This window comes from Alligator mississippiensis, chromosome 1, assembly GCF_030867095.1.
Source record: "Alligator mississippiensis isolate rAllMis1 chromosome 1, rAllMis1, whole genome shotgun sequence".
NCBI classification, from domain to species: Eukaryota; Metazoa; Chordata; order Crocodylia; family Alligatoridae; genus Alligator; species Alligator mississippiensis.
Genome location: NC_081824.1, coordinates 236,307,924 through 236,334,308, shown reverse-complemented (window position 1 = coordinate 236,334,308; position 26,385 = coordinate 236,307,924). Strand labels below are relative to the sequence as shown.

At 48.0% G+C, this 26,385-nt stretch overlaps 1 protein-coding gene across 4 annotated transcripts; it reads left to right on the top strand.

The window, feature by feature from the left end:
* The first annotated feature begins 15 nt into the window (after positions 1-15).
* Positions 16-21,127, top strand: MORN2 (MORN repeat containing 2). 4 transcript variants are annotated; one of them, XM_014598187.3, is made up of 5 exons: positions 16-109; positions 12,346-12,396; positions 13,447-13,553; positions 14,670-14,806; positions 20,859-21,127. In XM_014598187.3, exons 1-5 carry the CDS (start codon positions 91-93, stop codon positions 20,959-20,961), a joined length of 417 nt encoding a protein of 138 aa, XP_014453673.2. In that variant the 5' UTR covers positions 16-90; the 3' UTR covers positions 20,962-21,127. The 4 variants fall into 4 exon arrangements, with proteins under 4 accessions (XP_014453673.2, XP_019335636.1, XP_019335634.1 ...); XM_019480091.2 differs by lacking the exon at positions 20,859-21,127 and adding an exon at positions 19,456-20,852; XM_019480089.2 differs by lacking the exon at positions 12,346-12,396 and having other exon boundaries at positions 28-109.
* Positions 21,128-26,385: the final 5,258 nt, after the last annotated feature.

Genomic DNA, 26,385 nt, shown 5'->3' with positions numbered 1-26,385 from the left:
GTCCCGTCCCCGACAGCCGCGGCGCGACCCGGAAGCAAAGCACCCCCACTTCCGGTGGGGGACGGAACCCCGTTCCCATAGCAACGGCGGATGCTCCCCGCCATGGCTGGTGAGCGCTTCAGTCCCCGGGGGGGGGAGGGGTCCCGCACTGCGCCCCCTGCTGGGCGGGGGAGCGGGGACGAGGAGCACCCTCAGGTGCGTCCCCGCCCGGCTGCTGAGTGCGTGTGAGGAGGATGTTGTGTGGCGGGGGTGTTGGAGGGGTGCGTACGCATTCTATTTTTAATGTTTTTATTTGGAAAACTATATTTCTCTATATATAGTTTTATATACATATATACACACACACACACATACACACCATCCTAGATAAGCATTTCTACACAAACCTTAAAACGCATTTAAAACCCGCGCACCCACCACAACAGTCGTCGCCGCACATCTCTGCCCCCACACCCACATCCGCAGTCCTTTCCTTAACTCAATCTCTTAGTTCTCACCCCGCTGTTAGGGTTTACACTGTATACTCATTTCCTGCCTCTGTTGTCACTGTTGCTTTCGCTGCTACTGGCACTGCTGTTGTCATCATCGCTGTTTCGAGGTCCGGTTGTGTCGCTGTCATCTTCATTATCGCTGACTACTCCGCCTCTCAGAGTGTCTTTAAATAACCTTTGCCAAGAGTCCCTTTGCCAAGTGGAGTTGACCACATCTTCTCCATCCTCTCCCACCGCTTTCTGGTAGTAGGACTGGAGTTCAAACAGAAACATTTTGATACAGTCTGTTTCCTCGAGCTCCCTGTGTCTGTACACGGATAGGTTCCTGCATTGCCACAGGGTGCTCCTGATGTAGGACACAAATTGGTCAAAGTCAGCTGTTTCAGACCCGTCCCTTGTCATCAGCCTGACTCGTGTCACCTCTTCAAGGAGCTGGCTTACCTTTTTCCACACTCCCTTGGCATAGGGACAGAGCCTTAGCAAGTGGTCAATGGTCTCTCTTTCATCTTGGCAGGCTTTCCTGAGGCAGTTGGGTCAAGTCCCTCATCTCTTTCTGCGTCTCCATGCTCTCATTGGGAGATCGCAGTAAGCTATTAGCCAGTTCAAGTCTCTGTGGTTCTTTCATAGGTCCTTGTGGAAGATCCGGTTCCAGAAGGCTTGGCAGTCATCTTCAGGGAGCATCTCCATGGTTGATACTATGTCTGTGTCTCTGACTACCTTCTGTATCTTCCTGTGGTTAGTCACAGTCACCAGGCTTTCCTTCTGTAGCCTGTACTCACTCCACAAATCGTTCAGGACTCTGTAGAACCAGGGGTATTCCGTGCTCCACAGTTTCCAGTTGGTTGGTGCGTACACCCCTCACTGTCTCACGAGGTGACCTGGAAAAAATGTTACTAGACAGACTGTTTTGGACACTGACCAAGTCACCAGCTTGCAGATCAGGCTTGTGTACCCTGCCAGCAGGAACAGGTGGATGTCTGGCACCCTTCCTACCCCCAGTCCATTTCTTTTTGTATAGGTTCTTCCTTGCCACCTTCTCCATTCTGGATCCCCAGAAGAAAATGCACATGGCTCTCTGGATTCTGTGGATGATACACTTTGGAGGGGAGAAGACTAGTGTGGTGTACAAAAGCACTAGTAGCAACACCGCCTTCATGTGTGCCACTGTGTACACTGAGGCAGGCCAGGCTGTGGTGCCAACACTGCCTTGACATCTGTGACTGGGTGTGGCGGGCACCGGGCAGGCACCATGAGCCCTGCAGGGACCTGCAGCACCCCAGCCCCACTGCCCACCACACCTTGGCAGGGCAGAAATGGCTGTCTGGTTTCCCTGGGCTCAAGCAGCAAGGGAAATGATCTTGCTAGGTCCTTTCCAGCCCTAATGTCTATGAAATCTATGAAACCACGAGCTGGTATTGCCCAGTGGGCACCTCCGGTCTGCAGAGGGCTGCTGGGGGCTGGCTCAACTCTCAAAATGGTTGATAGCCACTGGGCTGGAGCTGGGCTGCACCTGGCAGCCTGACCTGCAGTGTCATTTACCCACTGAGCTGCCAACTCTCACCTCCAACAGGCCCACGGCACCTGATTTTCATTGCATCTTTCTCCCCTGCTGCTGCTGGTGGCTTGGAGGAGCTCCTTGTAAATGTCTGCTCCACTGAGTCGTCACCCTCCTTGTAATTCTCCATTTCCGTGGGGCCGCTACAAGAGCCTGGCAGTGGTGAGGCAGCTGGTGTTGACCGCTGCTATTCTCTTGTACACCGCTATCCATCTGCCTCCATTTGTTTAAACAGGTCTTTGGGGCCTTTTTTGTCTTTGTTGTTGCAGTGCCTGGCATGATGGCATCCTTGCCCATATCTAAGGCTCCTACTCACAAGAGGGTCACAGATGGTTCATTTTTTCAAGTCCTTACTTTTACTCTGGACCCTCTCCTCTGGTCCTTCAGTCTTTCCTCATAGGGCTTGTCCTGTAAGCCCCTAACCATACGAGTGACCCTCCTCTGGACCCTCTTGAGTCTATCAACATCCTTCTTGAAGTACGGTGTCCAAAACTGGATACAGTACTCCAACTGCGGTCTGACTTATGCCGCATAGAGGGGAAGTATTACCCCCTTGGTTCTATTTGTCATGCATCTGCTGATGCATGATAAAGTGCAGTTAGCTTTGCTGATGATTTTGTCACATTGATGGGTCATGTTCATCTTGGAGCCCACTATGACTCCGAGATCCCTTTCCACTTCTGTGCTGCTGAGAGGGTCACTTCCCAGCCAGCAGGTGTGCTGGATATTTTTGCACCTTAGGTGCAGCACTCTGCACTTGTCCTTGTTGTACTACATCCTATTGTGTAGTGCCCACTTTTCTAACCTGTCCAGGTCTGCCTGCAATTGTTCACTGCCCTCCAGAGTATGCACTTCACCCTATAATTTAGTATCGTCTGCAAACTTGGACAGAGTACACTTCACACCTCACAGATCCCTTCCAGCCACTTGCAATCTATGAATCATGGATGTTCACTAATCTACAACAGTGATTATAAAGGTTTCTTTACATGGGTTACCTTGTGTTTAATTAGTTAAGGGATCATACACTGATACTGTTTTTCTTAAAGCCCTTTGTTGCTGTTTTTTTCATGAACCTCATTCCGATGACTACCTGAGCCATAATGCTCACCTTTCAGTCTTCCTGCCAACATACCTCAGTGTGACCCTGCCACTACTGTACATGCGTGACAACCATGCGGCTTATTTGCATACCTCTATTGGTGTACAAGGTCCTTATTTTTACATATAAAATAAGGATCTTGGCTTAGTCTATTGACTGACTGAGATCAAGGTAAGACTGAGGGCATCTGAACCCCAAAGCCTCCAGGCCTGGAGCTTATATGCAGGATGCCTGCCTGGATTTGGGGAGTATCTGAAACCCTAGACCAATGGGTCTGGGAGAGAGGACACTTGCCCCATGATACAGCCACACAAACTTGATGACTGAACTCTGTTCAGTCGAATTTTGGAACTTGACTATTGCGCTTTGCCCAACTGAATTTGGAGTTGATTTTGAAATGAAATTTATATATAAAAAAGTCTTACCATTCAGGTGAAAAAGGAATAAGTATAGGTGAAATCTAAATCTTTTCAATGGGTTCATTTGGTTCTGAAGAACTGAATTACTTAGTACAAGTAGGTCAGGTAGAACCCTGTACCTACTAGGTTCTAGAAAAGCTGAGATTTCCAAGATTGCTAAAGGCCTGAAAGAGCTGGGTTGTTTCTACAACCAAAAAAAATGAGCACTGCCCCTGGGGTTGGTGAGTAGCAGTGACAGAAGTGGTAAAGCAGCAGCAACGGTGGTGTTCCTTGGTGATGGTGAGTAGAAGTGGAGCATCACCTTCCAGCAGTGGTGAGGAGCAATGACTGCGGTGGTATAGCACCAAAAGTAGTAGAATAGAAGGAGAAGGTGGTTGAGGAATAGAGAATAATAGAAAATTAGGGTTGGAAGGGACCTCAGGAGGTCATCTAGTCCAAGCCTCTGCTCAAAGCAGGACCATCCCCAACTAGATCATCCCAGGCAAAGTTTTGTCTTAAAAACCTCCAAGGATGTGTGAGGGCTGGGAGCGATCCGGGGCCCTTTTTTCGCACCGCGGGCTGTGGCCAGCAGCCCGGACACGCTGGGTCGGAGAAAGCAGGCGACACGCTAGAATTAGGCACAGATGCTTAGTGGTTGATTCAAGATTGTTTACTTATGTCATGACCCAAAGGTCTGAGTTTTTTTGTGTGCGCTTCGGCACTAAGAATTATCCCCGTGGGTTTACAACTTTGTTGCGCGGAGGAGTTCTGCTGCGCAGAGAACCCACGTGCAGGGAAGTTTTCCCGCCACTTTGCAGAGATCTTTGCAGGGTGCATTTCCTTTGCAGCACAGAAATGCATGGTGCAAAGGTTTCCTGCTTGTCATATGCAAAATCGTGCCCCGCAATTGGCTAGTTCTAAATTATTCACACGTGGCGGCTAGCGATTGGCCTGCTAGCCGTATAAGAGGCTCGAGCAGTTTCCGCCCAAGCCGAAGAGGACTCCGCATCCATCTCGTGGGGACTCTGGGTGTGCGCAGCAGGGTAATAGAAACCCTGTGTGTCGCTCAGAGGAGTTTGGCGGCCTGATCCACCGCCCACCTCTTCCCGTCCTCGAATGGAGCCTACTATAGGACGTAACGACGAGTTTAATGCGCGCTTGTCCTGGACATCCGGAGTTTGTCTGCGTGGAGCCTAGCAATCTCCACGTGTGTTCGTGTTCTGTCTGCGTGGAGCCTTGCAACCTCCACGTGTGTTCGTGTTTTTTGTTGTAACCGCAACTCAAGCAAGTTCTCAGCCTACACCACAACCATCTCGGTGTAAGTAAAATAATCTTAAAATCAACCGTTACGTGTCTGTGCCTAATTCTAGCTCGGTGCCCACCCTCTCCGACCCGGCCTGCCCGGGCTGCTGGCCACAGCCCGCGTGCAGAGCGATGCAAGCGACCCGGGGTCAGACCCGGCGCGCACATGGCAACGAGGATAGGATCGGGATCACCGCGACCCATGATGGGATCGGGATCACCGCGACCCATGATGGGATCTGGCGAAATCCTCGCCACGCACATGGCGACGAGGATGAGCTCAGGAGAGGGCTCGCTAGAGTTAGAATTAGTTGAGAACTGCCCTTGGAGAAGTGGGAGACACAGCGTAGCAAGCGTCGGAGAACTGGAGGCGCACCTCGCGTACCACCAGGCGGGCGGAACGGGCTGGAGATGTGTCCGTGGACACCTTTCGTTAAGGGGAGAAGAGGGAACTCCAGAAGTCGGAGCCCTGGAAGGGAAAGAAGTATATCTTCACCCCGCGGCGTTCGGGTGTATCATGGGTGATGAGCGGGTCCTGTATAGGCCCCTCGAAGCTGTGACCCTTGCCAAAGTCGACCCGGCGAGTACAGTAAGCCCGACCCCCACCCGGGAGCGTGTCCGTTGCTCACGGTGTGCCCGAGAGATGGGAGAGACGATGCCAATCGGCTGGTTTTCCCCGTGTATGGTGGTGCCTAGACTGAGGGGTCGTGAGCGTTCATCTGAGCTCCGCGAAGACCCGGAGATGGAGGATCGCGCCGTAGATGAGAGAGTGGTCCTATGGTACGACAAGGGGGGAAAAATGAACACAGCTTTTCAAACTATGGCTGATCTAATGACTGAAACTTTAAGTTTAAAGACCCAGCTGCATATGGCCGTTCGAGCGGTCGGAGAAGCGGCTGAGAAAGGGGATCTTGAAAAGCCTCGACAAGATGGCGCCGAGCAGAGGGAAGACCGCGTGGAGAAGCCAGAAGTGAGGGATGGAGCTTCGGGAGAGCCCGCGAGGGTTCGGCCGGTAACTCCGCCCAGCGACGCAGCGTCGGTTCCGCCGACCACGCCCCTTTGCCGAAGGGAGGGGGAGTCGAGCAGAGGAGTGCATCCGCCCCTCCCGCCTGAGACAGCAACGACTCCCACTGTAACAATGACTGCAGCTCCGACAGAAACAGCAACAGCAATGACAGCTAATGAGGAAATTGATCAGCCTGCAGTATCAAACAGCCCAGTCATCGGTCCACAGAATGCAGTTCAAGCTACCACCTATTACGCTCGTTCCAGAGCCGAACTGCAGAATTTGTGTAGGGAATCCAGGATACGATCCGACGAAACTCTGGCTGTGTGGTTAGGACGTCTGGTCGTGGAACTTGGGTCCGACCTCCTGGACCAGGAAGAAGCAAGCTTCTTGGTGAGACAAGCCTCGTGGAGTAGGGGACATGTCACCGACATCGACATGGTGGCGTTTAGCGTCCATTGGCCTATTCCGATTCCAGCGCTTGTGGCAGGAGTGATTGAACAGAAGGCCCACGCATGGCATGACAACCGACCAGAGCACACCGGTGCAGAACAGCTTGTACTGGCTATTATCGGAGTTTCGTACTGCGCCTGGAACCCAAGAGAATGCACGTTGGGACTAACACCGCTCCAACAAATGCGACCGTGGCCTCATCATCACCTGCGAGACCCTGGAACCGTTCCAGTGACTCTCGACAGCATAGATAGTTGCCTTAAAGTTTACGGGCAAAGAAACATCGTGGTTCTGCGAATTGTGCTGAACCCACTGGTCGATCATCCTGTGAGTAGTCTCCTTCATCAGTTGTCCTGGACATCCGGAGTTTGTCTGCGTGGAGCCTTGCAACCTCCACGTGTGTTCGTGTTTTTTGTTGTAACCGCAACTCAAGCAAGTTCTCAGCCTACACCACGACCATCTCGGTGTAAGTAAAATAATCTTAAAATCAACCGTTACGTGTCTGTGCCTAATTCTAGCTCGGCGCCCGCCCTCTCCGACCCGGCCTGCCCGGGCTGCTGGCCACAGCCTGCGTGCAGAGCGACGTAAGCGACCCGGGGTCAGACCTGGCGCGCACAACTTACACCATAGATGGTCGCGGTGTAGGCTGGAAAGTTTCCCAGGTAAAGCTCTGCTTAAATCCCCGTTTGAGGACTCGGACAAAACTCTCACGGAGTTGTCGAGGCTCCGTGGATCCTTGTTTGTGTGCAGGGAAGAGGGATACGTTGAGGATTGCGCTCGGCAACGGGGAGAGGCGAGAGGCTGATCAGACCCCTGTTGCCTTCTTGATATTCACGCTGGGTCGAATAGGCTCCGCAGCGCTTAGAGATCTTCACAAGACGTGAAGTCTCCTCCTCCTGATGTTCGTGGAGTCCTCCAACTTGGGCGGAAACCACTCAAGCCTCTTATACGGCTAGCAAGCCAATCGCTAGCCGCCACGTGGGAATAATTTAAAAACAACCAATAATGGGGCTCGAATTTAAATACAAATGGCGGGAACTCCTTGCAACGTGCATTTCTATGCTGCAAAGAAGAAATGCACCCTGCAAAGAAAGCTTCAAACGGCGGGAAAATAATTCAGTGGTGCCAAAGCACACACAAACAAAAATCACACCTTTGGGTTGTGACAGGATGGAGATTCCATCACCACTCTGGGTTGTCTTGGCCGGGCTGAACCGACTCGAGGTGATTCAGAATTTACCCGTTTGTCAGGGCGGGCTGGTGAATAGAGAGGCTGACAAAGCTTAATGGTTGCAAAAAACTTTACTTATGTCGCGGGTGGCTGCGATGGAAACGGTTCGGTCGTCTGGACAACAATGTGAGTTGCTCCAGCTGGCGAGGCCGATGCCAGTAAACTCGTCCGTAATTCAAACCGGCGGGAAAAGGGTACGTCTGGGACTGCGTTCGGCGATGGGAAGAAGGATCGATAGGTGATCAGTCTATCGATCAGCTAGCCGCAAGTCGGATCTCTAAGAGGCACTCTGCAGCGTGCTCAAAGCTCTCCAACTTGGGCGGAAGTCGCGCTAGTTTTTAAACGGCCAGCAAGCCAATTACCGGCCGCCACGTGTGAATAATTTAGCACTAGCCAATTGCGGGGCACAAATTTGCATCTGAATGGCGGGAACTCTTTGCACTGTGCACCTCCGTGCTGCAAAGAGAAAATGCATCCTGCAAAGACAGCTGCAAAGTGGCGGGAACTCCCTCCTGCACGCGGGTTCTTTATGCAGCAAAAACCCTCGCTGTGCAAGAGGCTCTCGTGTGTCAAGAAAATTCCATAGTGCCGAGGCACCAAACTCACTGGGTCGTGACATGGGTAACCTGTTCCAGTGTTTTACTACCTTCCTAGCGAGAAAATTCTTCCTAATATCTAATCTAAACTTCCTTTGCTGCAACTTGAGACTGTTGCTCCTTGTTCTGTCATCTGCCACCACTGAGAACAGTCTAGCTCCATCCTCTTTTGAACTCCCCTTCAGGTAGCTGAAGGCTGCTATTAAACCCCCTCTCAGTCTTGTCTTCTCCCGACTAAATAAGCCCAGTTCCCTCAGCCTCTCCTCATAAATCATGTCCCTCAGCCCTCTAACTATTTTTGTTGCCCTCTGCTGAACTTTCTCCAATTTGTTCACATCCCTTTTTTTTTTTTTTTTTTTTTGGGGGGGGGGGGGGGGGCGGCTGCAAAACTGAACACAGTACTCTAGATGTGGCCCCACCAGTGCCAAATAGAGGGGAATAATCACTTCCCTTGACCTGCTGGCAACACACCTACTAATGCAGCCCAGTATGCCATTAGTTTTCTTGATAACAAGGACACACTGCTGGCTCATATTCAGCTTATTGTCCACTGTTACCCCCAAGTCTTTTTCTACAGAGCTGCTGCCCAGCCAGTCAGCCCCCAGCCTGTACTGGTACATGGGATTTTTCTGTCCTAAGTGCAGGACTTTGCATTTGTTCTGCCTGGGCAAAAACCTCACAGGTGCAAACAGAGGCAGTGGTAGTGGTACTGGCCCCGACATTGTGGCATCCTCCAGCCATTTCCCTGGGTCTCTGAATCTGCCTTCTCTCTCTTACTGCTCTTCTTTGAAGCATACCTTCTCTAGCAAACTTACCTGGAAGCTGGCCTGTTTGTTGCTTGTTGGCCCCAAAGGACTCCTTTTTTTCCTGCTTCCTCATGCCAAGCTCACACAGGCTTAGGAACTGGCCTGCAAATTGCTTACCCTGTTTGCAGGCCTTGTTTGTTGGCTCCCTAGTCACCTTGCAAGTCTCCTTTTATACCTTGCTGGACTGGCTCTGCCCCCTCCTTGGGGCTTCTGTCAGGCCCAGGCAGCAATCACTCAGCAATCAGTCTGTAACACTCCCACTTTTTCAGAGCACAAGCCCCAAACACACACAGCCCACCAAACAAACTGAGCAAACCAAAGGCACAGGCAGCTCTGGATCACTTACTTTCCTTGGGCAGGATTTGGTGCCTGGTGTCTGGCTTCTCTCCCCCTTCCTCCTCTTGGAAGAATGACAGCAGTGGTGGAGCAGCAGCACTGATGAAGCAGGAGGTAACAGCTGTGGTGAAGCAGGGGAAACCTTGGGCCAACAGCTAAACTGGCCCTACTGATTACACCAAGGGTCAGCAACCCACAGCATGCATGTCAGAACCTGGCACTTGAGGCCATTTTGCTTGGCACACAACTGCTGGGCCTGTGTCTGGGTAGTTGCTGCTGACCACAGGGCCCAAGTTGCTCATAGCAGGTGTTTGGGAAGCTGCAAACCCTGTGAGCAGCCTGGGCTCCATGGCAAGCAGCTACTGCCCAGAGCCTGGGCTGGCTGTGGCAGGCAGCTGAGAGGCTGCAAACAGCTGCACCGGGATCTGGAGCCCTGGCTCAGCTCCCTGGTAGTGATGTGTGCATGTACGCCTTGGGGCATATGGTGGGGGAGAGGCCAGGGCATTGCAACCCCAGCCCATCCTCCGCTGCCTGCTCCAAAGCACATGTGCAGCTGCCACCAGCAAGGAGCCAGACTGAGGCTCCACAGACCTCAGTGTAGCTGTTTGCAGCCTCCCTGCTGCCTGCAGTGAGCAGCCTGGGTCCATGGCAGGCAGCAGGGACCTCTCCAGAGCCCAGGTGGCTGTGACAGGTGGCAGGGAAGCTGGAAGCCACTGCACTGAGGTCTGTGGAGCCTCAGCCTTAGCCTCAGCCTCAGCCTGGCTCATTGATGGAGGTGGCAGGTGCATACATGCCTCCAGATGGATAGCAGGGGAGGGGCCAGTGGTGTGCTGCCTTGGTCCCTTCCCTGCTGTGTGCCCTGAGGTGTGTGCGCAGTCGCCAGCAGTCATGGAGCTGGGCTGGGCCTCTGGACCCCAGTGCAACTGTTTCCAGCCTGCCCACTGCCTGATGCGAGAAGCCTGGGCTCTGTGGCTGGCGGTGGCTGCATGCATGTCTTGGGGCACACAGCAGTGAAGGAGCTGGGGCAGCACAACCCCGGCCCCTCCCCTGCCGTCTGCCCGAAGGCGCGCATGCACCCACCACCAGGAACAAGGATCGCCACTGTCTGCTCCTGCCACGCCAATTTAGGGTGTAGGTTGAGGTTGGGGTATTTTTGGCACTCTGGCCAAAAATATTGCCAGCCCCTGGACTACACTGTGAGGAGCTAAGAAAACTGAACATACTGACTGTGCTGAACCATTAACAGTGGCTTGAGGTGGGCTACTGATTATTAAGGGTTTCCTAAATCTGTTTGTTGTCCCATTTTCCCTTACACATCAATCAACTCTGTTAGAGTTTAATATTGCTTTTCAGGAGAGAAGTTTGTTCACATTGGAACACTCAGGCAGAAATTATTTTCCCAGGTTTCTGGATGGGAGCTTGAGCCAAAGATAATCAACCTGTGTGGTACCCCTAAGTTGAACTGCCTTTGTTACTGTCATCTGGTGCCTGGCAGAAGGGTTAAATCAGGTTTGCAGGAGACTTGTGCCTTTTTAATTGTATATTCTATAGCAAGGGTGGGCAATTATTTGGACTGAAGGGCTACTTAATGAATTTTGGGGAGCTGTTGAGGGCCATATGTGTGCATGAGCACACACACTTTCATTCACACTCACTCACACACTCACTCTCACATGAGCTCCCTGCAGGCAGGCCAATGCTGGCACCAGAGCAGCAGTGGATTCCTACCCAGGCCTCTAGCATCCAATCTCTGCTCCTTCCCCACCAATGCTGCCTGGCTTGGCTGACACTACCAGGCAGGAATGGGACAGAGAGCTTTGCTGTGCTGGGGCAGAGCTGTGGCACTTGCAGCCCCACGGAACCAAGCTGTGAAGACTCCAGCTTGGAGGTGGGAATCAGGGCAGGGGGCTTAGTTCCCCTCCTTGCCCACTTCTCCTGCTGGACAATGCTGGGCAGGCAGGCAGGGCTCTGGCCTCTGCTGGCATGGTAGGGAACGCCAGGCAGAAGCAGCCCTGCCCACCCATCCATCTGCCTGGTATCACAGTGTTGGACTCTATCTCCCAGGCTGCCAGGCAGTGCTGGGCAGGTAGGCAGGGCTGCTTCTGCCCTGTGTCCCCTACCTCACCAGCAGAAGCTGGAACCACTGCTAGGGGCCCAGTGTTGCCAGGTGTACAATAATTATCATATTTGTATGGTAATTTCAACCCTTGTTCCATGTACAATAAATAATAGTAAAAGTGTTCAAAGTTTTTGAGGCAGTTCATTGATGCAGCATATGCAAAACCCACATCATTCTCAGAAAATCTTAACTGACTTCTGGGTTTGCTGTCAGCACTTTCATATGACTCTTGCCTTGAAATAAAGAAATGCTCCAACTTTGATGACTCGGTTCTCACTCACTCACCGGTGACATACAGTGAGTAACATAAAGTAAATAAGAAGACTTATTTACATACTTTTCCAGTGTATCTTAGTTTTTCAGCAAATATGATAATTTTGAGCTCCTAGTATGGTAATTTCACATTTAAGACCTGGCAACACTGCATGGGCCTGCTTATTGATTCTATTCAGCCCATGGGTAGGCAGCGGCTCCAGCCTCTGCTGGCTCCATGGGCAGGATAGAATCAGTTGGCAGTCCGGATACAGCCCATGAGCTGGATTTTGCCCACCCACCCCTGTTCTATAGTGTAGAATTCATCCTTGGCAACATCTGCATCACTTCATTCTGTGCTATATTTAAAAATGAAAAACCACAGTTTTTTAAAGTGTTTGTTCTTATGGCAGCTGTTGGTCCAAGGTTTGTAATTTTTCTTCACCCAATCTCTTTTTTCCCTTCTTTTTGTACTCTTATTGTTTGCATCTGTCCTGAATGTTAAAAGCACTTGTGTTCATCATGTTTTTCTTCTGTTTTAAGTTGTTTTCTGTAACTTGTTCAGCACCCTGAGTATCTTGAAGAAAAAGCAAGAACATTTTATAAATAGTTATTATAGTTTATTGTAAATTTGTTCTTTAAAGGCCTGGATTCCAAAATAAGCTTAAAAAAACAAAACAATATTTTCTCTTCAACAGGGCATGACGTTTTTAAAGTGTCTTTTGTATTTCCAAATAAAGACAAGTATGGTAAGCATTGTTTGAAAGTTAATACTTACCTGTCTTGACTATAATTAAAAATGTAATTCAAGATGAAAACTTAATTTGTTGTATCAAAAAATGAAGCAGATGAAAGTTTCAGAATCAGGATGTAACACACACACAATGAGGTCTCATCCTTAAAATTTCATAGCAGTCGCAAAGGTCAGGTTTTAAGAAATGTTATTTAAGCAGGAACAGGGAATATATCTCCATGCCCTTTCTTGTTTAGTATTAAACTAAAATCCCTAATGATACATGGAGACTGATGTGAGTGAATATGTTGTCTCAGGGTTCCTACACAGAAGTGCCTAAAATTCCTAGAAAGTTATTCCAAACCTTAAGACCGGTTCCCCTGAAAATATGGATTTATGCTATCATGACTTTGACTGGGAAAATGGGTTGGTACCACTTTTAGGGTGAAAACCCAGTTACACTGAAGACAGTGTAAAAGTCCCATTGACTTCACTCAGCTAGGGATTTCATTCTTAGCCTTTACTACCTAGGCTCCTGCTATCACATCTGCTTGGGAAGGCATCTATACACGTTGGAAGCTCCATTGAAGTCTGTAGAGTTCTGCTCTGACAGCATTTTGCTTACACTCATTTGATTGCAGGGTCAGGACCATAATAAATCAGTGAGGTCAATTCAAAGTGATGCAAAATACATTTATCTTTTAAAGCTAATCCTGCCTGCATTATAGTCATTGGTGAAATTCCCACTGACTTCAATGGTACAGGATTAGGCTCATGATTTCAGGGATGACTACTGCTTACCTTGTTCCATGGAGTGGGTGTGGTATTGATAATAGAGAACATAGATTTGTAAAATTTAAAGCCCAAAGGGACTGTTCCAATTTTCCACACAATGAAGAAGATGGATTGAATGACCTAATAGATTATTTTTTATCTCTTACTTCTAGAAGTTTGTCAGATTAAGTCTTTTGGTTAAATATTGCCTCATTCAGAGTAGTGACTGAATTTCATTCTACTGAGAGTAATTGGGGTTTGGGAGATTACACTTTTCTCTCATTTGTTTTAGATGGTGAGTGTACAAGAACACCAGATGGTGTTCTCGAGAGGAATGGAAATGGAGTTCATACCACCCCAAATGGAATCACTTACAAAGGAAACTGGAAAAATGATAAGGTAAGTTTTAAGGTAACTTAAAAGAAAAATGATAAGATAACAGAACGAAAGTATTCTGTTTTTAAACTGCTTGCAAGCTTGCAACATTGACCTGGAGCAATCAGCTGGTATGAGAAAAACTAGATACCATTAATAAATATACCAGTGTTTCTCAGCAATTGACTAGCATTGTAAAAAATTAGCCTTTAGTGGCTAGCCCCTATGAACAGACAAATTATTGAATGCAATTAGAAGGTAGTCCCTTCTGGCCATGTATGGTCTGGCATGGCATTCTTTTTCTCTGCTTTTAAAGAGAGTGTCTGGGAAAAAAGCTCCATAAAAGTAATGTCAAGTGAAAACAATTCTATTGATTTTCATTGTCTAAAACAAAAGAAATGCAAAAAAAGTCCACTGACTATCTGTCTACAAGCAAACTGCTAAAGTTTTCTGGTAGGTGCCAGTTTGGTAGGATAGTGCTGATTTTGGGCACCTGTTGCAGATAAAAGTACAAGGCTTATGAGGAATTGGAGAGTGATGTTGACAGTGTTGTAAGCAGTATGAAAGCAAAAAGGAACACACAAGTCCTTCTTAACTTCTGATTTCCATGCTATGAACGTATTAGTTGAGCAGTTTGAGTCCTGCTACATCACTTTTATCCACTGTCACTACACATCACTTCTATTTAATAATGATTAGACAGCCAGGAAGTGTGTGCTGCAAGTTGTATCCACCCCAAGTGTCTTTTCAACTGTCCAAGCCTGAAGTGTATGAAATATATGCTTTTCATAGAACCACAGGAACTAGTGCTGACGTGATCAATTCACCCCACAGCTTTATGGGATAGAGTAGTGAGGTACTATTCACATTCTTCCAAATGAGTCTTTGGAATGAGGGTTCCCTGGCTCTATCTATTCAGTATGGGTACTTAAGAGTCCCTATTTCCACTGCTTATCCTCCAGTGATTTTGATCAAAACCTGAAACATATTTGAAAGCCTTGTGTAACCGGGAGCCTGGCCTCAGAAAAGCATTACTCAACCTATCCGTTTTTATTAATAATTCAGTAAATTCAAAGAAAATATCTGAACACGTAAGTATGCATTAATGTTTACCCCTTTTCATTCTGTCACTGAACATAGATGAACGGCTTAGGGAGGCTTGAACATCCATCAGGCGCAGTTTATGAAGGCGAGTTCAAGGACAACATGTTTCATGGAACTGGAACGTACACATTTCCTAATGGAGCAAAGTACATTGGAAATTTCAATGAAAACAAGTAAGTTTAAAGCAAAAAGTCAAAAGCTGTGCTGGCTGTTCCCTACAAACTTGCTGGCTTTAATACTGAAAATATTAAATCTTTAACTAAAGTTCACTTAGCATGAGAGAAGATTTCTTTTGCTATCCTGAAAGCTTGCACTGGGTCTTCAGAGCTTGCACTGGCATCACTTACTTGCACCAGCTCAGACAAAAGTCCAATTCATTCACAGTCAATATTCCTCCTTATGCTCAGTTTTCCATTTTATTTTGTTACTGGGTTTCAGGGGTAACACCAAATTGAGAAGAATGAATCAGTTTTAGATTTTTTCATAGCAGTTATTTAAATCAGCTTGTTTGCAGACTCAAAAAAAGAAAAGATGACATTGATATATCTATGCTATTTTATTGCCTGCAAGGGCTAGATTTTTTTTAGGACAAAAATTAAAATTCTAAACTAATGTGGAAATGCTCCAGCTAAGAATGCCTACATATATACATATATATATGTATATTAATAGTCAGAATAATGGAAAAACTGTAGTGTTGCCCTTATAAAACATTAGCTGAGTCTATTTATGTGGAGTTGTGAATAAAGGGTTTTTTATTTTGAATTAATAAGAGACTCTATGTCTCTGGAACACATACTGGTTAACGATTTTATAATCCATAACTGGACCTAATGAGAACATTGACTGTAAACATGACATTGCTGTATTCATATTTATCCTTAAATTACTTCTCATTCAAACTTGCTCCATTTTTAGGTTATTACTAGATTCTTCCAATTTTCCCCTCAGTCTAATAGTTGAAAAAGAAGCTGTAGGTTTTTTTCTGTATTGTTGATAAGAAACAGTGAAGAATTTTGAAGCAGAATAGTTTTGTTGGTGATGTAGAGAGGACAGACTACCATATTTACTCAAATTCAAGATGAGTTTCTCCCCCCTGCCTCATTCTAGATTCAAATGCACATGGTGGGGCAGGGCAGGTGCTGTGATTCAAATTCCAGCCCAACCTAGGTTTGGCATTGGGGCTGCAGCCCCGGCTATGCCCCCCTGCCACCTCAGCCCCACCTTTCTCTCCTCCAGCCACCTGCCCCCCCCCCCCCCCCCGGGGGGTAGCAGTGGACGTAGTCTTTCTGGACTTTAGGAAGGCCTTTGACACTGTCTCTCACCCCATTCTCATTAAAAAAACTCGGGGACTGTGGCGTTGACACCTATACAGTCAAATGGGTCACTAACTGGCTGGAGGGCCACACCCAGAGAGTGGTGGTGGATGGGTCTTATTCAACATGGAGGGATGTGGGCAGTGGGGTTCCACAGGGGTTGGTCCTTGAGCCCACACTGCTCAACATCTTCATCAGCGACTTGGATGAGGGGGTAAAAAGCACCCTGTTCAAATTTGCAGACAACACTAAGTTGTGGGGGGAAGTGGGCATGCTAGAAGGGAGGAATAGGCTGCAATCAGACCTAGACAGGTTACAGGGGTGGGTGGATGAGAACAGGATGGGTTTCAACACTGACAAGTGCAAGGTGTTGCACCTTGGGGGGAAGAACCAGCAGCATACCTACAGGCTGGGGAACTCCCTTCTCGTCAGTGCAGAGGCAGAAAAGGATCTTGGTGTCATTATTAATGCCAAAATGAACATGGGCCGACAGTGTGGGGATGTGGTCAGGAAAGCCAACCATACCTTGTCATGCATCCACAGATGCATCTCAAGCAGGTCCAAGGAGGTGATCCTCCCCCTCTATATGATATTAGTCAGGCCGTAGTTGGAGTACTGAGTCCAGTTCTGGGTGCCACACTTCAGGAGGGATGTGGACAACATGGAGAGGGTCCAGAGGAGGGCCACTCGCATGATCAGGGGACAGCAGGGCAGGCCCTACGAGGAGAAGATATGGGACCTGAACCTGTTCAGCCTCCACAAGAGAAGGCTAAGGGGGGATCTAGTGGCCGTTTACAAACTAGTCAGAGGGGACCAGCAGGCATTGGGGGAGTCCCAGTTCCCCCAAGCACTACCAGGAGTGACTAGAAATAACAGTCACAAGCTGGCAGAGGGTAGATTCAGACTAGACATCAGGAGGCGCTACTTCACTGTCAGGGTGGCTAGGATCTGGAACCAACTTCCAAGAGAAGTGGTCCTGGCTCCTACCCTGGGGGTCTTTAAGAGAAGGCTAGATGAACACCTTGCTGGGTCATTTGACCCCAGTACTCTTTCCTGCCATGGCAGGGGGTCGGACTTGATAATCTACTCAGGTCCCTTCCGACCCTACCAGCTATGAAATTATGAAACTATGAAACTCTAGCCACCTGCCCCCACCCCCTTACCCTCCAGCTCCAGCTCTGGGCCTGGCTCCAGCCCTGCTTAAGCTCAGGACATGGAGCCCATGGTCACTCCAGCCCTCACTCATCCACACAGCAGTGGCAGCAACTCCAGCCTCAATTCCTTCTGGACAGGGACCTAACCATGTATTTCCTGTTCAGGCTGGAGGAGGGCCAGAGCCTGAGGGTAAGCAGCAGCAGGGGGTGCAGGGACTTTGGGGGGGCAGGCACCAGAGGTTGCAGGCATGGAGGTGGGGCAAGTGGTAGAAGAGGTAGGTGCTGGGGTGCAGACACCTTAGGGGGCAGGTACCAGGATGTACAGACACAAGGGAGGGCAGGTCGAGGTGGAGGCAAGTGGTGCGGAGGACAGTCAGCAAAGGGAGCAAGGTGTGGGGGACGGGCAAGAGGCAGGGGCAGGCCATTTGATTTCCACTGCCTGCTTCCCCGTGACCTTCCGCCCATTGCTTCCCCTGCCACCTGCCCCCTATCACTGCTTGTCTTGCTGCAGCAGTGGTGGGGGAAGAATGTAAGATGGCCCTCCAACAATTAGATTCTATTCAAATAATAAACTTATAAATTTTCCATGTATAGAATCGAATTACTGGGGGGAGTCATCTTAAATTTCAAGTTGTCTTGGATTTGGGTAAATATAGTATATTAGCACTAGAAATATGACCAGTTATAATTAAACCATCAGATAAATAGAGTACCTTTTCTTAGAATCTACTTGGATATCAAGTGTGAACCTTCAAAATTAAGCCAATTCTCAGTGTGGAAAATTATTATATTAATTTTAATGCTTTAAAGGAAAAATTTAAAGCACTAAAATAACTGTCATAAACTCAATTTAAAACTAAACTACTCAGCATCCATACTTGCTATTTGTCAGTCTTCTTTTAAAATCTGTTTTAAAGATTCTGTGTGCAGTATGGTATCAAACCTGGTAAATATTCTGTGCAAATAAAATGGTGAATGCCTACTATTTTGCCAAGATTATTTGGAAAAACATTAGAGATGTTAGTTCCTGCATGTTTTCTCTCAAAAGTCTTACAGTGTGGGAGGGGTTTAGGTTGTAGCCGTGTTGGTCTAAGGACATAGGCAGACAAGGTTCCTTGGGTGAATTGGATATCTTTTATTAGACCAACCCAAATAGTTGGAGAATAGTTATTAAGCAAGCTTTCGGGTTCAAAAACCCTTTGTCAGGCTAAGGAAGTTTCAGTAGTTGGTGTGTGCTCTTCCTGGATGGAATGAAAAGTAAAGAAGCCAGGGGTTGGGCTGGGAAGTCAGTTGCCAGGCAGATTGTAATGTATCAAGAATCCAGTGTCTATGTTTAGTCCATGATCTCTAGTATCCAGCAGGTTGATGAAATGGAGCTCATAGGCTCGTCTCTGGGAAGTGTTGTGTAAGTTTTCCTTGAGGATCAGGACTGAGAGATTGGAGAGAGAGAGGTTATTATACTGTTTGACCCAGGAAGGGTTGGAAAGTGTTGTTCTGGGTCCCTTTGGGTAAATGAGTAGAAATTATTATTAGCATTATTCCTTGATGATTAACTTCTTTATGTGTACTGGGACTCATTATATGAGCAAAGCGTCTTGTGAGCAAAGTTCCTCTTGAGCCCCTTGAAGCTAGATTGAATCTCAGGAAAACAAACTTCCTACCTGTAAAAAAAAAAAAAAAAGAGGGACAATGGAACAAGCTGGCTAGGAAAGCTGTGAAAGCTCTTTCATTGGAGATTTCCAGGAAGAGGCTAGACAGGCTTCTGTGTGGGATGCTTTAGGAATAGCACATCCTGCATCTCTTCAGAGCATTGGACTGGATGGACCTTGAAATGTCTTTCAACACTAGGACTCTGTCATCTCACCCAGGCTACTATGCATCTTACTTGCCTCTAAAGAATTTTTTTCTGAAGCAGCCTCTAGGCTAGGGTGTACTTTATTTACAGTTCTCCCTGACAGTCCTTTGTGGGTTATTCTGTGGAGTCTCAGGGATTCTGGTTTCCACCTTTCTGTGGATTAGCTAGAACAAGGGTCAGCAACATTTTTGGTCAGAGTGCCAAAAGCCCCCCAGCCTCAACTTGTAAGATGTTGGTGTGCCGGGGCAGACAGCAGGGGAGCTGCAAGGGGCCCAGTCCTTGTTGGGGCAGCACAGTCCCAGGCCCTTCCTTGCCCTCTGCCCCAAGGTCACCTGCCAAGCGAAATGCCTTAGTCTGACATGCTGGGGGTTGCCAACCCCTGAGGTAGAAGATGACTGAATACTGAAATACCACCATACTAACTTGCTTCCCTCTGTTCTCATGAAGAACCCCCCACCCCCAAGGCTGCTTTTAACATTTAATTTTGCATATTCAAGGAGACCTGGAACACAGACATTTCTTCACTGATGGATATGCTAATAAACTTAACTACAACTTTAAAATACAACACAGACATGCACCGAACCTCGCCAACCTCATCACCAGAAGCAAACTTCCTCAAGCCCAGAACACACCAAAAGGATCCAGACCGTGCCAGGACAAGAAATGCAAAACCTGCCAACACATCTCCACCACCCCCACTATTACTACACCCCACAACAGAGCCATCAGCATCCCAGGATCTTACAGCTGCACCTCCAGAAATGTAATATACCTCATCCAATGCACCAAATGCCCTGATGGAAGATATGTAGGAGAGACCAAACAACAACTGCACACCAGAATGAATGCACGCCAGAAATCCATCAAAGACAGAAACACTCAATTACTGGTGGAGGCACATTTCTCACAGGAGGGCCACTCTCTCCCCAATCTCTCAGTCCTGATCCTCAAGGGAAACTTACACAACACTTCCCAGAGACGAGCCTATGAGCTCCATTTCATCAACCTGCTGGATACTAGAGATCAGGGACTAAACATAGACATTGGATTTTTGATACATTACAATCTGCCTGGCAATTGACTCCCCAGCCCAGCCCAGCCCAGCCCCTGGCTTCTTTACTTTTCATTCCATCCAGGAAGAGCACACACCGACTGCTGAAACTTCCTCAGCCTAACGAAGGGTTTTTGAACCCGAAAGCTTGCTTAATAACTATTCTCCAACCATTTGGGTTGGTCTAATAAAAGATATCAAATTCACCCAAGGAACCTTGCCTGTCTATGTCCTTAGACCAACACAGCTACAACCTAAACCCCTGCAACACAGACATGCAGCTTTTGAGAAATGAATTGAAAATGACAGTTAGGAGTTTTCCCACAGGACCATGCAAAACCCTGCACTATAACAATGATTATTGTTAAAGACAGGAAAAGCAAAAGGGAAGCTGACATTGATAGCAATAGGATCATACAGTCTCATGCAGACTAATGCAAATATACATCTTGAAGGTGCCACTATTTTATCAAAATCAGGATATGTTCTATGGAGCTTAGACCTAATGACTTCAGGTCATGATTGAGTTAGTGAAGTTGTGTCTTCCTGGGTCATTTGCTGTGAGGAAGCTGCTGAATACTCATTGCTCCAACGGGCAAGTAGATGTTGCCTGGCTGGCTTACTTCTCTTGTTGGCCCTTTTGAAGTCTTTCTGGTTTATGGGTCAGAAACTATAGACTCCCATGGGGAAGAAACTGGAGGGAGCCATTTGCTTCCTGTGGCTGGGAAGAGATGTTGGGGCCTAATTTCAAACTCCTACTGGTCTGCTGCTCCAAATAGTTGTTCTGGAACACTTACCCCACATATTCACAGTACATTGATCTCACTCTTCTTTATGCTGTTACAGGGTGGAAGGTGAAGGAGAATTTATAGATACACAAGGCCTGAAGTGGAGTGGCACATTTCATTACACAGCAGCACCAGGGCTGAAGCTGAAGCTGGATATGTAGCTATTTTACATGGAGAGTTAAATGTATTGTATACCATTCTTTTGGGGAATTTTCACTTAGCACCCATGACCAAGGTTTTTACTAACTTTTGATTTCTTAACACATTTATTAGAAATAATTTCCCAGGAGACATTTTGTAACAAAATAAAATAAGTATTGATTTGTTCTTTTTGGTCTGATCTGTAGATCATTATGTAGTTCCATTGTAGGAAATTGAATACATCGAATCTGAGACAAAAGGATGAATTTAGAATAGAGCAATAATTACTTTAATCAGGTTTTGAAAGTAATGAAATGTCTTAAAACTTAGATTGTAGTATTAATTTCAATAAATGTGTTTCAAAGAAAGCAGGATGCTTTAGAGCAGGGGCTGGCAAAATATGGCCCGTGGGCTGGATTGGCCTGCCATGCAATTCCATCCTGCCTGTGGGGCCCCTCCATAAGCTGTCTGGAAGCCCTGGCCCTCACTGCCCTCTGCAGACCAGTGCCTCTATGTGGGAGGTGTGGCTCTGGTTGCTAAGCAACCACCTCCACCCCAGCCTGGCCTGACCCACCCCAGCCCCAAGCCAGGGGCACTGGACACAAGAAGGCTCTGCCTGGCAGAGCTCGTGCCTGCCCCTTCCCTCCCCCCTCCTCCCCCCTGTGGCTGTTCCCAGCTTCCCCACCTGCAACCTTGGATATGTAGGTACAGGCCCCACTGGGCTGGGGCCAGGAACTCCCGCTGGGGGGTAAGTGGACAGGAGTGCAGGGAGCCACGTGCTGTGGGGCCGAATTGGGTTGGTCCAGCACACTGTATGAGTGTGGGAGCTGCATGCTATGGGGCCAGGTGGGACTGGCTCTGCATGTTGTTACCACATGTGGCCAGGGACTGGGGCGGGAAAGCTATTGGACTGGGTGGGGCTGGCCACACACGCTGCACCACATGGGGGCTGGGGGACTGAGGTGGAGCATGAGGAGCTACGTGCTATGGGGCCAGGTGGGGCTGGCCCAGCTTGTTGCCACCATAAGCAGCTCCAGGGACTCACACACTCCAGGGACTCAGAGGACCCCTCCCCCCACCCCCCAAACACACACACACATCCTCCTACACACCCCACCCCTCACCATACCCCCAACACACACCCGCACCCTCCTACATCCTCCCACACGCTCCCATACCCCCTGGCCCACACTGTATCCACACACACACACACACTATCCCACATATCTCAGTGTTCCTAAGTGAGGGGCAGGACAAGTCTCTCACTGGGATTGTAGAGAGGCAGCAGCAAGGCGCCAGACTACCAAGCGTAGACCCTGAGATGGTGCAGAGTCACTTGGAGGAACTGGATGCATTTAACTCGGCAGGCCCAGATGAGCTCCATCCGAGGGTACTGAAGGCACTGGCTGATGTCATTGCGAAGCCACTGGCGGTAATATTTGAGCAGTCATGGTGCATGGGCCAGGTCCCGGAGGACTGGAAAAGGGCCAATGTGGTCCCCATTTTCAAGAAGGGGAGGAAGGAGGACCCAGGCAACTATAGGCCAGTCTCACCTCCATCCTAGGCAAAGTCTTTGACAAAATTATCAAGACTCACATTTGCGAGAGCCCGGCAGGACAAATTATGCTGAGGGGAAACCAGCACGGGTTCGTGGCAGGTAGATCATGCCTGACTAATCTAGTCTCTTTTTATGACCAGGTTACAAAAAGCCTGGACGCAGGAGTAGGGGTTGATGTCATATACTTAGACTTCAGGAAGGCCTTCGATATGGTATCCCACACCATACTGGTAAACAAGTTAAGAGGCTGTGACTTGGATGACTACACAGTCCAGTGGGTGGCGAATTGGCTAGAGGGTCGCACCCAGAGAGTCGTGGTGGATGGGTCGGTATTGACCTGGAAGGGTGTAGGCAGTGGGGTCCCGCAGGGCTCAGTCCTTGGACCGATACTCTTCAATATCTTCATCAGCGACTTGGACGAGAGAGTGAAGTGTACTCTGTCCAAGTTTGCAGATGACACAAAACTGTGGGGAGAAGTGGACACGCTGGAGGGCAGGGAACAACTACAAGCAGACCTAGACAGGTTGGACATATGGGCAGAAAACAACAGAATGCAGTTCAACAAGGAGAAATGCAAAGTGCTGCACCTAGGAAGGAAAAATGTCCAGCACACCTACTGCCTAGGAAATGACCTGCTTGGTGGCACGGAAGCGGAAAGGGATCTTGGAGTCCTAGTGGACTCCAAGATGAACATGAGTCGGCAGTGTGACAAGCCATCAGAAAAGCTAATGGCACTTTATTGTGCATCAGCAGATGCATGACGAACAGATCCAAGGAGGTGATACTTCCCCTCTATCGGGCGCTGATCAGACCGCAGTTGGAGTACTGCGTGCAGTTTTGGGTGCCACACTTCAAGAGGGATGTAGATAACCTGGAGAGGGTCCAGAGAAGGGCCACTTGTATGGTTAAGGGCTTGCAGGCCAAGCCCTATGAGGAGAGACTGGGGCACCTGGACCTCTTCAGCCTCCGCAAGAGAAGGTTGAGAGGCGACCTCGTGGCTGCCTATAAGTTCATCACGGGGGCACAGAAGGGAATTGGTGAGGTTTTATTCACCAAGGCGCCCCTCGGAGTTACAAGAAATAATGGCCACAAGCTAGCAGAGAGCAGATTTGGACTAGACATTAGGAAGAACTTCTTCACAGTTAGAGTGGCCAAGGTCTGGAGTGGGCTGCCAAGGGAGGTGGTGCTCTCCCCTACCCTGGGGGTCTTCAAGAGGAGGTTAGATAAGCATCAAGCTGGGGTCATCTGAACCCAGCACTCTTTCCTGCCTATGCAGGGGGTCGGACTTGATGATCTATTGAGGTCCCTTCCGACCCTAACATCTATGAATCTATGAATCCCTACCCCAACCACATACCCCGCACCCACCCCCACCCCCAGCCACCATACCCACACCCCATGCAAACACCCCTCATGCCTCACCACACACAATATATAAGTGTAAGACTGTATTTTGACCTATTATGCAATCACCTCTAGATAAACTATGCAAATGCATATAAATCAGGACAAAAATATTTTTTAAAATAAAATTAAAATAAGTTATAGTAGTTATTTGATTTTTTTTAGTATATAATTTAGTTATTTTTTCCTGGTTCCAAGATGGTAACCCCCCCTGCCCCTGGACTACTTCTGGGGCGAGGGGAGGGACTTCCAGTGGCAAAGATCAGGGGTTAGGGGTGGGACTTCTGGTCCTAAGATGGCTGCTAGGGGTCGGGGAACCTGTCATGGAGTGGAGCTATCTGTGCAGCCCTCAACAGCTCACCAAAACTTGTTAAGTGGCTCTCCAGCCAAAATAATTGCCCACCCCTGCTTTAGAGGCTATTTGTCAATGACTGTTCATCCTCACATTGTATCAGTTTCATAGTAACCTGTAACTCTTGCAAAGGAGCACTGACACAATTGCATTTCCATTTAGTAGTATAACTCAGGTGGGTGAGTGGAGCATCAGCCCTGGGCTCAAATTTAGAGGGGGAGCCAGAATGGTGGTGGGGCAGTAGCAGCTAGGGTCTTTTGAGTCTCTGGTAAGACTCTCCCCTGCTCAGCATGCCTCCCTCCCCCATGGCTCTTCATCCTTAGAACAACCCCCACTCCAATTCTTCAGGTTTTGGCACAAACCTACCCTTTTTCACATAGCACAAGAAATCCCAGTTATACCTCTGTTTGCCTTAAGCAAGGTGAGTCACACCACTATCCTCCACTACAGTGGTACTCACTAGATGGCTCTGCAAGCTGAATGAGAGGCCTGATCCTACATGGGGCTAGCACTTAGTTGTGATCCAGCATGCCACCCTGGCTCCACATGCCACATTCTGCCATAGTGCAACCCCATGCACCGGACCAACCCTGCATGCCAGATCATTGCTCCCCCCAACAAATATTCGGACCTGTGGCGGAGCCCTATAGGCTGGATCTGGCCCTTAACTATGCTTCTAAAGGTGAATGCATAGTGGTGTGAGTGGTAGACATACTAATTTTAAGAGATAATAGTAAACAAAATTATGAAAATATTTGCTGTTTAATATGTACATATATTAGGGATAAAAAAGGATTTTTGTGGGTGATAGCTTATTTTTTTCTGGTCCCAAGTACCTTTCCTCAGGTCTCTGAGGAAAAAGCAGGCACAGCTAGGCTAAGTAGCAGACAGAACAAAGATCTATCTATGCCTTTGCAATTTGCTATTTAGCTCAAGTTGTGTCTGCTTTCTTCTTAGAGACCTGAGGAAGGATACTTGATACCCCCAAATTTGTCTGTATTCCTCCCAGCTATACCGTTGGTCCAATAAAAGACACTGCCACACAAATCCTTGCCTCACATTTTTACTGGACCATCATAACTATCACATCACCACAACACTAAGGATAAAAGTGACATTTGCATTTCTTGACTTTTTATGATTTATACTAATTTTTCTTTCAATACAATAATTTTGAGGCTCCAACTTGATACTGTCATTGTTTGGCAACAGTGGCTGGGTCCACAATCTTCTATGCAATAAGAAAACTTCCTAAAACTGAAGGCCCCATTGTCAAATTAAAGAGTGACTTTTAGGGGCAGCCTTTTTATTCAGAAAAATCTTCAAAAAGCAGCTCCAGTTGGCACCTCTGGGAGCTTTCATTTTAAAAATAATTCATGTAAAATCATAGTGACAGCTGGAATGCTGTCAATCCTATAGAATTTTTTGGCAAAAATCTAGTCAGTCTAATAAAAGATATCACCTCTACCATGAGTCCTGATTGCCAATCCTATAAGAAAGCCTGAAAATATGACCCCTGAGGGCTCAACTGCCAGAACATCAATACAAAAGAATCCTCTATTTATCATTTGTTTACATTTCATGATGGAGAGGGGAGACGGGGCAACTCACAATGTCAGTGCTCAGGGTGAGCAATGCTGCATCTCTGTCTGTTAGACTACAAAGCTGTGGAGTCCTTTGCTGCTTCTGCTGGTTCTCCATCAGAGACCTCCAGCTGGGACCCTCTCTGAGCAGCTCACAGGCAGTGGTATAACAGATATCAGCGCAGCTCCTAGAGCTCATTGTGCTGTTTCTTGAGTATATCACGCAGGAAAGGGAACTGCTGGGGTAATGTGTTCCCCAGTCCTAGCTCTGTGGGATCTTTCCTAGAGAATGCTGAGAACTGGGGTCTACCTTCCCCGGGATATTCTGTACGGTGCTCCAGCCTTAGAGTTCTCCTGGAAGGATCTTTGCTTCTAGAGCTGTGTGAATTATTTATGTATTCATTTATTTACTAGTTCACTGACCAAATAGAAAAGTAGCAAAAAACCAAAATCTTTTTCGATGAATCCAGACCGATTTTTTGAGAGGGACAAGTGGAGGCAAAATAGAAAAAAAGTAAACATTTAGGGTCTACTAAAATATTTTGGG

Coding starts and splice junctions, on each gene's coding strand:
- MORN2 (XM_059720311.1), top strand. CDS start 14,743: ATGGAACTGGAACGTACACATTTCCTAATGGAGCAAAGTACATTGGAA. Junction 14,807..19,455: donor GGAAATTTCAATGAAAACAA/GTAAGTTTAAAG, acceptor TGCATATTCAAG/GAGACCTGGAACACAGACAT.